Source organism: Ovis aries, chromosome 11 (genome assembly GCF_016772045.2).
Source record: "Ovis aries strain OAR_USU_Benz2616 breed Rambouillet chromosome 11, ARS-UI_Ramb_v3.0, whole genome shotgun sequence".
Taxonomy (NCBI): Eukaryota; Metazoa; Chordata; class Mammalia; order Artiodactyla; family Bovidae; genus Ovis; species Ovis aries.
In genome coordinates, this window is record NC_056064.1 from 37,281,265 (window position 1) to 37,293,505 (window position 12,241).

The window sequence follows — 12,241 nt, forward strand, 5'->3', positions numbered from 1 at the left end:
CAGACTTGTCCTTAGGGGTTTTGAAAATATCTGGACAGGTTAGTAAAAAAATCCTTTTTTTACTCTTCCAGTTATTTGCTCTGTATTTCACACAAAAGCAGTTTACTGGTGGCTCGCCATGCTCTCTGCTCTCTGCCACACGACCAGAACATCAGATCCTGGAAGCCTGGACTTCTGCACTAACACTGCGTTTCTGGTGGTGTTTGTTCTGTATACAGTTACATTTCAGCGTTTCGCAATCAAGTTTTCTCCAACTATATTAAAATGATGAGGTCCAGACCTACTCTTCTCCTGTGATTTACCCATAATCAACACACATCTTATTTCAGCAGTCTGCATTTAGGGTGAAAGGTTGTTCAAGCCTCTTCTTCCTTCACTCCATGCCACTTTATTGCAAACCTACTGGCTGCAAAGGAGAAGCAGGTCTTACAAAGCTGACTCTGCTTGTTCAATACTAGGATGACCCCTTGGACCTGCTAAAAAGTACAGAGCCCCCTGTAAACAAACTCCAGGTTCTTCTACTGGAACGCAGTTAACAAACCAAGGACTGGACATCTCCCTGTTTGTGCTGCCATCACAGGCGCTCTCCTGGACGACTGTCTTCCAGCCAAATCAAATCAATTTCCAAAAAAGCATACATTTTGATTCCACGTTTTTTCAAGGACAGACCTTTTCTTATTTCCTTTGACAGACATTTTAAAAGGTATGGACTAGACACAGGTGGAAATGGTATGCAAATCTGACGTTAAGGTGGAGTCAAACACTTGGTGGATCTCTGCAGCCTCACCAGTGGCCAACTGAAAGACCTACTGTCAATCATTTACAACTAAATAAAACCCATGGTAGATCCTCTGGTTACTATTACTCCCTTTGTTATTGTTTCAATCAGCCTTTGGGAGGTGGGGACACACAGTCCATCTACTAAAGATTAAATATTATCCCACTCTGTTAACTCTTCAAGGTTCTATGCCCCATGGCTAAGGGCCTCAGGTCTATGGGACAGGGCAGCAACTAGAGGCACTTCCATTTTCTCTCCACCTCTCTCATCCTCTTTTCCCCGGACCCGCTCTTTTCCTGTCTCCTCTGCCTCTTCACTCCACATTCACCCACCAGCCTTTAGTTTTTGCCTTAGAATGGAAAGGTCTTGAGACAGCGCGGGTGCTAGAAGGTCTGCACCATGGGGCCTGGGACCTCTCCCCGTGTGGAAGGCCGGGTAAGCCGCGGCGAGGTTTGGGATCTGGGGGCTCCCAGAACCAAGATGAGGCTGTGGGCCGATGCGTCGCAGCCAGGGGTCTCGGGGACCCTGGGAAAGGAAGCCCTCCTCGGAGACCCAGGCCTGCGGCTGTTCCCGGGCAGGGGCTGGCTCAGAGGCAGGCGGGGGCCCCTGCGCGGAGCGGGCAGAGATTGCGAGGCCGGGGCTGGGCTGGGGCTGCGGCGGGCGGGGAAGGGTTAGGGCAGCGGGGCCGGCGCGGGCTCTCCAGGAAGCGCCTCCAGCGCCGCCTCGACTTTCTCTGCTTTTTGAAAAAGCGAAGGGAAGGCAGGCAACTCCGAAAGCAAAAATCGCCTTGCCCTGGGCTGAATCTAACACCGTCTTCCAAACCTGGTGTCTGAGAGCCCCTCTCCCGTCGGTCGCTGTGCGCCTCTGGCCGCTCCTCTTTAAAAGAGAAGCGGGCAATCCACCCCAACCCCCATCTCTCTTTCTTTTTTTTCCCCGTCTGGAATTTCCAACCCAGGACTAACTCGTCTGATTTTTCCAGTCTCCCCTGCTGCTTTTTTCCTCCCCTTTTCTCTCCCAAACACTCCCATCCCAAAATCTAAGCTGCACTTTCTGGAAGGCATTAGCCACATTTTAAGAATCTTTTAAGAGGATGGGGAGCGAACAAGACAGAATTTAAATTCTAACAGTTGGCGAAATGTCTGTTCTTCAAACGCCTTTGGTTCATACATTTATTCTAATGACAACATGACCAACACCAACACCAGCCCCCCCACACACACAAATCAACACACGTATAAATAATCTATATCTCTTCATCACAAAAACCCTTAAACGTCTACAAATAGCACTTAGGTCTCTTTCTTTTCACTTTAAACCAGATCTGAAAAAAAAAAATTTAGTGTTTAAAAATTTTATACTCACAAGCCTATCTCAATGGTGCCTTTGTCAACTGTTGTTACACATTATAGAATAAATAAGCTAAAAAAAACGAGGCTTAAAAGTACTCAAACACATAAAGTAAGATTCAAATGACATATATTAAGGTAATTTTAAAAGATTAGTTGCTCTGAAGCTTTGAATCAAGATTCTTCCAATGATTAACGTCATGTATTTCACCTCTAAAACATAATTACAAGAAAGAACGTTTTGCTCTTGTTCCAGCAAAGTCTATGCCATTACAATTTTACATTTGGACCAGTTAACTATACTTTGAATAAATTAGTGATGGGAATTACAATTCTTCCACCTCTTTACGCAAAAGTTCTCCATCTGGGAAATCACTGGAGTAAAATTTCATCTACTTTGGGTTAGAAAGCCAAGGGTTCTGGAAACCTACAGCTCTTCCAAAGGACAGTCTTATACCACCGTCTTTAGCAAAGTCATCTTCAAATACTGAGCACTAAATGCTAAGTTAAAGATTTCTCTAGCAGTGAAAAAAATAAATTTGCAAACATTTACTTTCTAGGTGACAATTAAAATGGAAAGAGTGAATTGATTTCCACCTTTTCTCCAAACAGTGCAGAAAAATTAAGAATCAACTGATTTTTTTCCAACTTATTTAAAACTCAAAAAAACTGCTATTAGTTAAGAAAACCTTTTTACTAAAAGTGTAAAACTATTTCTACTTTCAACTTACTTGTTGAAGACCTGGTCAAATGTACCTTTCAGCTATAACCACTATGGCAAAAGTGCCTGCAAATACTCCCACTCTAGTACTTTTCCTCCTTTGAAGTTTTTTTTTTTTTAAGACATTCCCTTGCTTCTCTTATAATTCATTTCAGCCCATAAGAACAATTTTCCTTAAAGGCAAACCCATTCCTGAAGGCAAAATTTTTGTCTGTTTTGAATACACTCAGTGATCCAGTTATTTCTTCAGCGTCTCCATAAATCACTTAAAAATATTTGTTGCCATTCACAAGCCATCCCTTTACAGAGATTTTTAAAGCAACCAACTTTTAAAAATTAAACCGTACAATCAGAATAAAGTTTGAATACATACTCTTCTAAGTTCTCACACTTCATTTGGCTGGAAGACCATTTTTTGTGTGTTTTTTGATAGTCAGAAATACAAGGCAAAGTGTTCAATTAGCCCACCTCATTTTAAATCAGAAAAAACAACACTAACCTGCCTAAGAAAATCAAAGTCTTCATCTTGAACACATTTCACCTAGAGTAATGGAGTACATCTTTTTTTTCCCTTAACAACACCTTTTATTTTGATGACACCAGTTGACAGGAGGTATGCTATCTTTAGGCCACATTCCTCTAGAAAAAGTCACACACAGTGGTCAATTAAACAAAAATTTAATTCCCTTTTAAGGAATTTTCTTCCAAAATACCCAAGTCTCATTAGGATGATACCCTTTTACCTTCACTACTCAAGTGTCTCAAATTTAAAAATTAAATAAATACAAATGCTTTCCACAATTTTGCTTTGCCTCCTTTGTCTTAACACTTGGCAGTAAATTTATATAGATTCTCAACAATAAGCTGAAACTCTTGACTAAAATTCCAACACTGACTAAGAGGGTATTTGGAAAGGTGATCTCAAGAGAAATTTAATGCCATTCATCTAAAAAATTCAATTTAATGTTTTCAGTGTTAATGTATATTATTCATTCTGAGTTCTTAAAAAGGAACAAACTATTTATCAAATAGATACAAGGTTAAAACAAAATATATTAATACTTCAAAATCAGTTACTCAGAGGGAACTGCTAAAAAATATTGTATCTTTTGCTTGCTAACCCCCATCCTCTAAAAACAAAAACAAACAAACAAAAAAAACCCCCAGGAACTAGGTTGGAAGGTTTTTATGAATTTCTTGGAAATCTTTAAAGCCATAGTTCATTTGGAACTGAGTACATCAACAAGAGTTCTCCTCTATTTTTAAACAGTGAAAACCACACACACACACACACACACACACACACACACACACACCCCACATATATATATATGCACCATTGTTCATTTTGCTTAAAATACATCAGTCATAGTTAATTAACTAGTTCCTGTCCTATACATCCACAAAACTAAGAAAGCCAGGAACAAACCAACTGAAGAAATACTTTTCAGACAGACTGAAAACACATACCACAACATGCTTCCTCAAAGAACACAAAATGATAGAGCAAACCGACTTCAGGAAAACAAACCTTTTTTTAAATCCTAAAACTTCAAAAATTGATTCATTCTAGAAAAATGAAGTGCCTTACCACCACTCAGAGGAACAAAACACAACTGACTCAATGTTTGTACTCAAAAATTGTTTCAGGAAGGGGGGAGAACACACAAAAGTTTGAATATGGGTGTGGAAAGGAAGATTTTGTACCCAGTCCTCACAAACCCCACCCTTTTCCAACTCAAAGAAGCTCTCAGTAATACATTTTGGAGGGAACAAGAAGCAGCCTGAAAATGGCTTTAAAGCAAGCAGATGGCTTAGGAGAAAAGATCCATAAGATACAGAGCACCATGAAAATTAAAATATAAATGTTTTGGGTTCCATTTCATCACATTTTGCTGTTTTTCTTGCTTTTCACTTCATTCCCTTTAAAATTTAAACCATCCTTTAAAGCAAAAGGAAAAATTCCACATTATTCAGAATTCCAGTTATTCTGGTTATTTCCCATCAACAAGTTTCAAACACTCAGCTTTCAGTTCAAAAATCCACTATCTTCTCAGTAAATCTACTGATGTCAGTGTACATACTTCTCTTATTCCCATCTCCAGGAAATGCTTCCAAATAATAATACTTTTTTTTCTTTCTTCTGCTTTTATTGCCTCTTTATTCCTTAACCATAATTGCCTTTCCAATAACAGAGTATTTCAAGCACTGGAGGTTAAATCACAAGCTCTATAAACATAGTTACAAGTCATATTGATCATCTATAGATACAACAGTTCCATGTTACTTAAATATCTCAACCTAAAGCACTGAACAGATTTTTCTCACATTAAACTTTGTAGATCCTCTTAACTGCCTTCAAAAAAGCACAGTCACCCACACTTCCACCCTCCCACCCAGAAAAAGCCAGGGACTATCCTGAAATGCAGCAAGTTTCCAGTTGAAATGAGGTGGGGGGGAGGATCATAGATTTTCTGGGGACTGCAACAGGAGAGAAAATTCTGCACTGTCAACACGTTTAAAGTGAGGTTTGCAGAAAGACTGCCCTTATACTTCCCAGCCAGAGTTCAATGAAAGATATGAACCATGAATCAGTTTTGGGGATAACATGATAGAGGTACTCCCTTTGCTAAAGAGAGAACAGGAAGGTATTGAACAGTCTCTTTCTTACACACATACACACACACACACACACACACACACACACACACACCCATTCATCCAGGGAGTTCTAGACCCTCCAAAGAGCCCCAGCTCACAGCCTGAACACAAAGCTCTCACCCCAGATGGTCCCCTTGTAACAATGGACTGAAGGAGTGGGGGTGGGGGGCTCGGAAAGGATAGTACAGCCAAAGCGTATTTGCAAAATCCAGTTGGAAGGGGTGGGCTAGGTCTGAGGGGAGGGACTAGAGGTAGGGGTCTGTGAAAAAAAATTATGCCTTTGCCTGTTCCAGAAATATAAATAAAGCGCAAGCATAGAATTCTTTAGGGGGCAGGAACTCATTCCACTTCCCCTAGGAAGTCAAAGGGGACCCCTCTCGCAATTCACTTAAGAATTATGGTGAGAGAAGGGTGGAAAAAACAGGCCTGCTAAAAAGTTGCTGAATGTCCATGAGTCTAAACTCTTAAAAAGATTTTTAGCTTCCCTACAAAAATAGCCCCACACACCTGAACAAACTCCAAAAGGTTTCTCCCCTATTGATCTTTTCTCCCTTTACTTCTCCAAGTAACATCTCCTAGTCCACCCCAGCCCCAGCTTTTTTTTTTTACAAGCTGTAAACCACCCATTACAAGATCTTAGCCAATCTTCCCTCCCTGCCCCCAACATCCGGAGTTGGGGGTAGGAAGGCCAGTAAAGGATTTCTTCCCCTGGAAACACGATGGACCCCTAAACACAGCCTCTCAGCATCCCCAGGCTGACCCCTCCCCAGAGAAAAGCTCATTCCTACCTTTGTTTTTTGGGAACGGAGTGTTCAATCTCTAGGCGTTTTCCTTGCAGCTCCACTTTCCCTACAGATTAAATTGAAAAAGACAATATGAGGGCTTGGACAGGGGGTAGGGGGGTGGGAAAAGGAAGGAGAAAGACACTAGGGTGATTCAGGGGTTACTGGGATTTGAGATCTTCCTAGGAATCCAGGTAGTGGGTTCCGCAGCCGGATGTGAGAAGGTCGCTGGAGGAATGGTGGACTCTATAAATTCATTATCGTGTTTTCTGAATTTGTGTTTTGTTCTCTCACGGAAGCTAGCTGAGTAGTGGACGGCTCTGGGAGCCGGATTTGGGAGATGCGAGGGCGTCCGTGTGGGCCGGCTACCTTTCCAGCTCCCAGATGTGGGGAGAGGGGGCCGAGAAAGGGCTCCCCGTTTCTCCTAAAGTGTGTGGCGGGGGGTGGGGGGGTGGGGTGCAGAATGAAACTTTATTTTCCTGCCTAGCCAGGGAGAAGGGCTTCGGGTGGCGGGGCGGTCACCTGTCGGGACCGGCCCGGAGGCGAGGCCCGGGGAAGCGGAGCGGGGGCCCCGCGGGAGGGTCCCCGGCGGCCGCGGCGCGCGCCTCTCGGCCCAGCCTGGGTCTCGGGAAGCAGCATGGCGACCCGCCGCCGCCGCCGCCGCCGCGCCACCCCGCTCACGCCCCACTTTCAAATCAAAATGGCTCAAGCCCCGGGCCCTGGGCGGGAGGCGGGACCCCGCTGCTCTCAGGTCGAGCCCGAAAGCTGCAGTCCCCACGGAAACCCTGGAGATCGGGAACCAAGCGAGGACCCTTCCCCGCCCGGAAAGGCCTAGGGCGGAGAAAAGGGAGGGAGTGCTGGGGGGGGGCGTCCAGCTTTGGACATCGAGGGCCTGACTTAGAACGAAGCCCACGCGGTGGTCGTCTTGGTGGCGAGTTCCCCCCCTCCTGCCAGCGGGGGCTCCCGTCCCGTCGTTGGGGGGGTACGGGGATCACCTCACTAAAACCTCCAGCTCTTCATCTAGGGCTGGGAGGGACCGGCGAGGGGTCAAAGGGGGAACCGAGAGGGCGTCGGAGGAGGTGGGTGGAAGTCGGTACCCAGGCCAAGCCCCGCAGGCCGGGAGCAGAGAGGAGTTGGCGGGCAGGGGAAGAGGAGGAGCAGGTCCCCGTTGTTCAGGCGGTGCTTTCTCCGGGGAGGGGGTGGACTCTTACCCGAGAAAGTTTCGATGGCCTTCATCGCCCAGTGCTCGTCGGGGCAGTCCACGAAGGCATAGCCGGATTTGACCAAGAACTGGCCGCTGTAGGAGATCTTGTGCTCCGCAAACACTTTCTCCAAGTCCGCGGGGGTCACGCTCTCGTTGAGATTGCCGATGTACAGCTTGTTCATGGTGGCGGTCTCGGGCAGGACGCGGTCCCGGGCAAGGCCGAGCAGACGGGCGCGGGCGGCGAGCCTCCTAGGCCGAGGCGGGAGGCGGCGGCAGCAGACACAAACTTTCTTTGCACCCCACCCCTCAAGTTGTCCGGAGCCGGGGCGGGGAGAGCGGCCGGAGGGCGCGCAGAGGTCGCGGGAGAGTTCGGGGAGGCCCGGGAGAAGTGCCCGCGGCGCGCTGGGAGGCGGACGACGCGGCGCGGCTCCTTCCCTTCTGTCCGAAACCCCTCCGAGCGGGCTGGTGTGTCACGTTTCTCCGCGGCCGCCCTGGCGCCGCCTCTAAATAAAATCGACTTGAAAAAAAAATGGAGCGGAAAAAAAAAAAAAGGCAAAGCCACGTGGTGAAAGCCCCCACCCACCCTGCAGGGGAAGACCCCCGACGCCTCAGGGCCCTTGGGCCCTCCAATCCAGCCCAGCCTAGCAAACTCCCACCCTGGGGGGTGGGGGGTGGGCTCTCAACTCACCCCCCGGGTAAGCTGGGTAGGAGGGGGCTGCTTTCGTGTAGCTCTACTTGCCCCCTCCCCCTTGCAAGAATCTGGCCCCTAGGGAGGCGCCCCGCCCCCCCCCACACACCCATCCCCCTACCCGGGCCCTAGCTGGGGGAGGGTGGTCCAGCCCCAAATCTCCCTCCTCTTACGAGGTTGGGTAAAATGTGCGGTTATTTTTTATTCAAGTGGTCGGGGCTGGGGGGGAGTTTGCCCACCCTACCCCAGCTAACTGCTAGCGACTGACAGGAGGGGGACGGCCGAGAGAGACAAAGAGAATGAGGACTCTGGGGTCTTCAGGAGGGGGTCGCGCGAGCCGGTGATTTCAAAAGAAAGGCGCTTTTCCTCTAGATCTTTAAGTGTGTGTGTGGGGGGGGGGGGTCTCGGCCTCCCCTACCCCAGCTCTAGGAGACTGCCTCGCCTCAGGGAGTCTGGGACTGAGGGGCCCCGAAAGCGCGGGACTGGGAAGCTGGAAAACACGGGGGATCGCGGCTGGAAACCAGGGATCCGCAGAAAATCGTGTTTCGGGATTCTCTCGGGAGAAAGGATGGCTCACACCCGGGGTTCGGCTGTTGAACTCTTAACGTCTCGGGGTCCTGGGGGAAAGCGCGGCTCCGGCCCAAGATGACCCCGAGAGAGGGAGGGGTGGAGAGAAGGAAGAGGAGTGGTCGCACGAGCGGACCCGGGCTAACCGAAGGGGGAGGTCTCAGGGAGGGAGTGACAGGGTGGGGATCCGAAGGATCTCCTTCTAGCTCCCAGACGCGGGGGCAGACAGGTGGAGTCCCCTCCGCCCGTCCCTCTCGCGACAGCGACGGCAGCTTTCCCAGCTCCGGGTTCGGGTCTCGGAACTTTTTTGGGGTGCGGGATTTGGATCCTGGCTGGAAGGCGGGAGAAGGGCCGAGGGCTGGGGGGGCTGAGCGCTAAGCCCCGCCCACGTCCCCAGGTCAGGCCCGCGGGGGGAGGGGGTAATTTCCGCTCCGCGCTCGGGGAAGCGAGGGGCGGGAGCTCAGCTTGGAGGAGGGGGCGGCGGCGCCTCCCCCGCCCGCCTGGGGAGGGGGAAGCGGATCCGCCCTGGTCCCTTTCCTCGCCTTTGACCAACTCGTTCCGGATCCTCTGGCCCCGGGAGCCCGAGGGAAGGACCCGACTGGGCGAGGGGCGACACGTGGGCGGTCGCACCCCGTCTCGGCGGTGGGGGAGGGGGCGGTTGGCCGCGCGTCTCGGAGTCCCGGGTGCGCGGCGCAGAGCCGGGCGTGCGGTCCACGCGCAGCCGTGATCCCAGGCCGATGGGCGAGCGAGGCCAACGAGTTTCCAGCGGCGGGGGCTGGGACGGCGCCAGCGGGTGGTGGAGAGCGCGGCCCTGGGACCCCGGAGCCCCTTTACCCAGCAAACCAGGGCAAGAGGGGGGTGGACCCCCAGTAATGCCGGGGTCTCCCCGAACTGGGCGGAAGCTGGGGGTTTGCTCCTGGTTCTGCGAGAGGGAGAAATAATTTTGTCGGGGCACGCGTGCTGCGAGGGCAGGTGAGGAAGGGGGTCACTCTCCCTTTCCCGGTCCCCGACCCCATTGTCTCAGTCGCCGGCGGCCCGGGCCGACTCCGCAACACGTGTTAGCTGCACCGATATGAATGCCTTGGATTTTTTTTTCCTTGTTATTATTTGGTGTTTGCAGAGTCAGTGAGCCGGCTCCGACTTCGGCGCACCGCCCTTCTGGCAGACGATTTCCCACCGTTCAGAAGTCGGGAGTTAAAGGACCGCACGCTGCACCTTTGTCCCCCACCCCGTTTTCCCCGCGCACTGAAAAGAAATGGGGTGGGGGAGGGCTTCCAACTCGGTTTCTCCATCTCCACCACCTTCCAAACCCACCCTCCAAATCCGCGTTTTGTTCTTGCCAGCCACGTGTTTCTCGAATTTTTACTTGCGATTTTTTTTTCTTTCCATGGATCTACAGAAATCTGAATACTATAAGCCATCAGTTGCTGAGTAGACAAAAAGTGTTTTCTATCCAAGAAGGTGGGCGATATCTGTATTCCACCCCCCAATTCCTCCGACCCTATCTGTTTCAGACTCTTAATACTTGGTTCTTGACATAAACAATTTTAAACAAACCAACGAGTTTCCACTGCCTGCCACATAGTAGGTATTCAATAAATAATTTCTCTTAAGTGAAAAGCAAGCTAATACAAGCTGTAGAGCGAAGAAAATTAAGAGGCTAGGGGGAAAAAATTATCTTGGCCAGAATGTGTGGGTCTGTTGCCCGGGGACTCTTCTTGGTGCTGTGTGTTTACTTTTGAAAGGGCTAAAAGATGGTCTCAGAAAGGCTGTTGTGTTCCTTGGCCTTTCCCTAAATAGGAACCCAGCTTCCTGAAACCTTTTCTGTTACATTGGGGAACAAGGAAGAGGGTACTCGGCGGGGCGTTCCAGGTCCCAGCAACCTTAAGTGCTGTTTCCCTCATTTAATTTAAATCTTCAGGAATTAATAGAAGCACCTCTCAGGTTTTCTCCCTGGGGAACATATCCACTACTCTATCTCTTTATTCCTAAAACAAAGGCAAGTTACACCCCACAAAAATCTCCATTCAGCTCCCTAAACGCCTGTAAAATGCAGCCCACATTTTCCTATCCTAAATTCAAAGGGAAACAAATTTAAGTTAATGATTGAATATTATTCAATTTGTTTTTAGCTTGATTTTTTCTATTTAAAAGTATAATAGAAGTGTAAAGGTTAGCTGCAATTACTCAGTTTTTCATGTTTTAAAATGACAAAGGAAAAAGTGTAAATGTATTAAAAAATTTACCAAATGCTGATAAACTGATTAGTGCTTTTTAAAAATCAGCTGTTTTACTGAATTCTAACCCTCCCCCACCCCCCACCCCCCAGAGCTTCTGTGTGTAGTCAGAGGCTGCAAGAACACAAGGGAAAGGAGACAGCTGGGTGAGATGCAGACCTTTTTAGCCCCCCAAATCAGTTTTGCCTCAGTGACCTGGCTATTTTAGGCTGAGGTTGGGGGGACTGAATGATGTTGATTGGTGCTTCATCTTTTCCTCTGAGTGAGTCTAGCTCTAAAATTAACCTGAGAGAGGGATTATTTCTTGTCAAGACTCACTCCCAGGTTAGGAATAGGGGTGGGAAGACTTGGGATGCCATAATTTGTCATCATTCTTTTCCTTGGCTTTTTTAAAAATTAAAGACAACTAGTAAACATTGTATTTGTTACATTTTTTTTTTCCTACATCACTTCTATGGGAAAATTTAATCTTCAGTGCAGAGTTAAATTTACTTTGTGAGAGTTTAAAAGTACAGCTGCAGGGTAAATTGTCTTGAGAATAATGATTTTTAAAAGTATTACCATAATTTTTGTTCTCCTCCTCTTCCTCCTTTATTTTTGCTGAAGAAGTGTTTGGTCTAGTTACATAATTCAGTTTTCTGAATTCAGAAACACTGAAACTTGACTCCCATTTTAAAGATGGGGGTTCTGATCCATTTTTCTTTAGTGCAAACATACAAATACTTGCAGACAGAAAAAAAATTTAAGAGGATAATACAGCTTAAAATTTTTTAATATAAAGTGAAAAAAATCATTTCCATAAATTAATTTTAATATGTCTTTTCAGTTTTTTATAGTTTTATATTTTTTATTTTGTCATCTTATTTGTATATCTTGATTTTTTACTCACTCCTGTACCATAAGTATTTTCCCATACTGCTTCCAAGCTTTGATAATGACCTTTTTTAGCCAAAATGTTATATTCAGCCCAATAGATGTGTTAATCATGAATCATTATTGTTAGGTGTATAAGTTACATCAAATCTTTTACTTTTGTTAGTAGTGCTGACTAGGTATTTGAGGGCATATAACTTTTTCCTCTTTTAAATTAGCTCCTTTGGATAAATCCCCAGAATGTATATTGCATTTTAAATCTAAAAGTTATCAATGGCTTCCTATTTCAAAAACTTCACATGCTTTACAAAAAAAGAAGACACAAATTGGAAAGCACTTAAAAGGAAAATACATTAAAATAGAATTTTTACAATTTTTGTTTTC

General features: G+C 47.2%; 1 protein-coding gene across 4 annotated transcripts in view; it reads right to left on the reverse strand.

The window, feature by feature from the left end:
* The window catches only part of IGF2BP1 (insulin like growth factor 2 mRNA binding protein 1), a 50,573-nt gene extending 42,599 nt beyond the window's left edge, over nt 1-7,974 (reverse strand). For all 4 annotated transcript variants that reach the window (XM_015098729.4, XM_060394856.1, XM_015098728.4 and 1 more), the window contains exons 1-2: nt 7,500-7,974; nt 6,295-6,355 (exon numbers count right to left, since the gene is read on the reverse strand). In XM_015098729.4, coding sequence (XP_014954215.1) covers nt 6,295-6,355; nt 7,500-7,674 — 236 coding nt within the window. In that variant the 5' untranslated portion in view covers nt 7,675-7,974. The remainder of the gene's footprint in view (nt 1-6,294; nt 6,356-7,499) is intronic.
* Between the last annotated feature and the right edge of the window lie 4,267 nt (nt 7,975-12,241).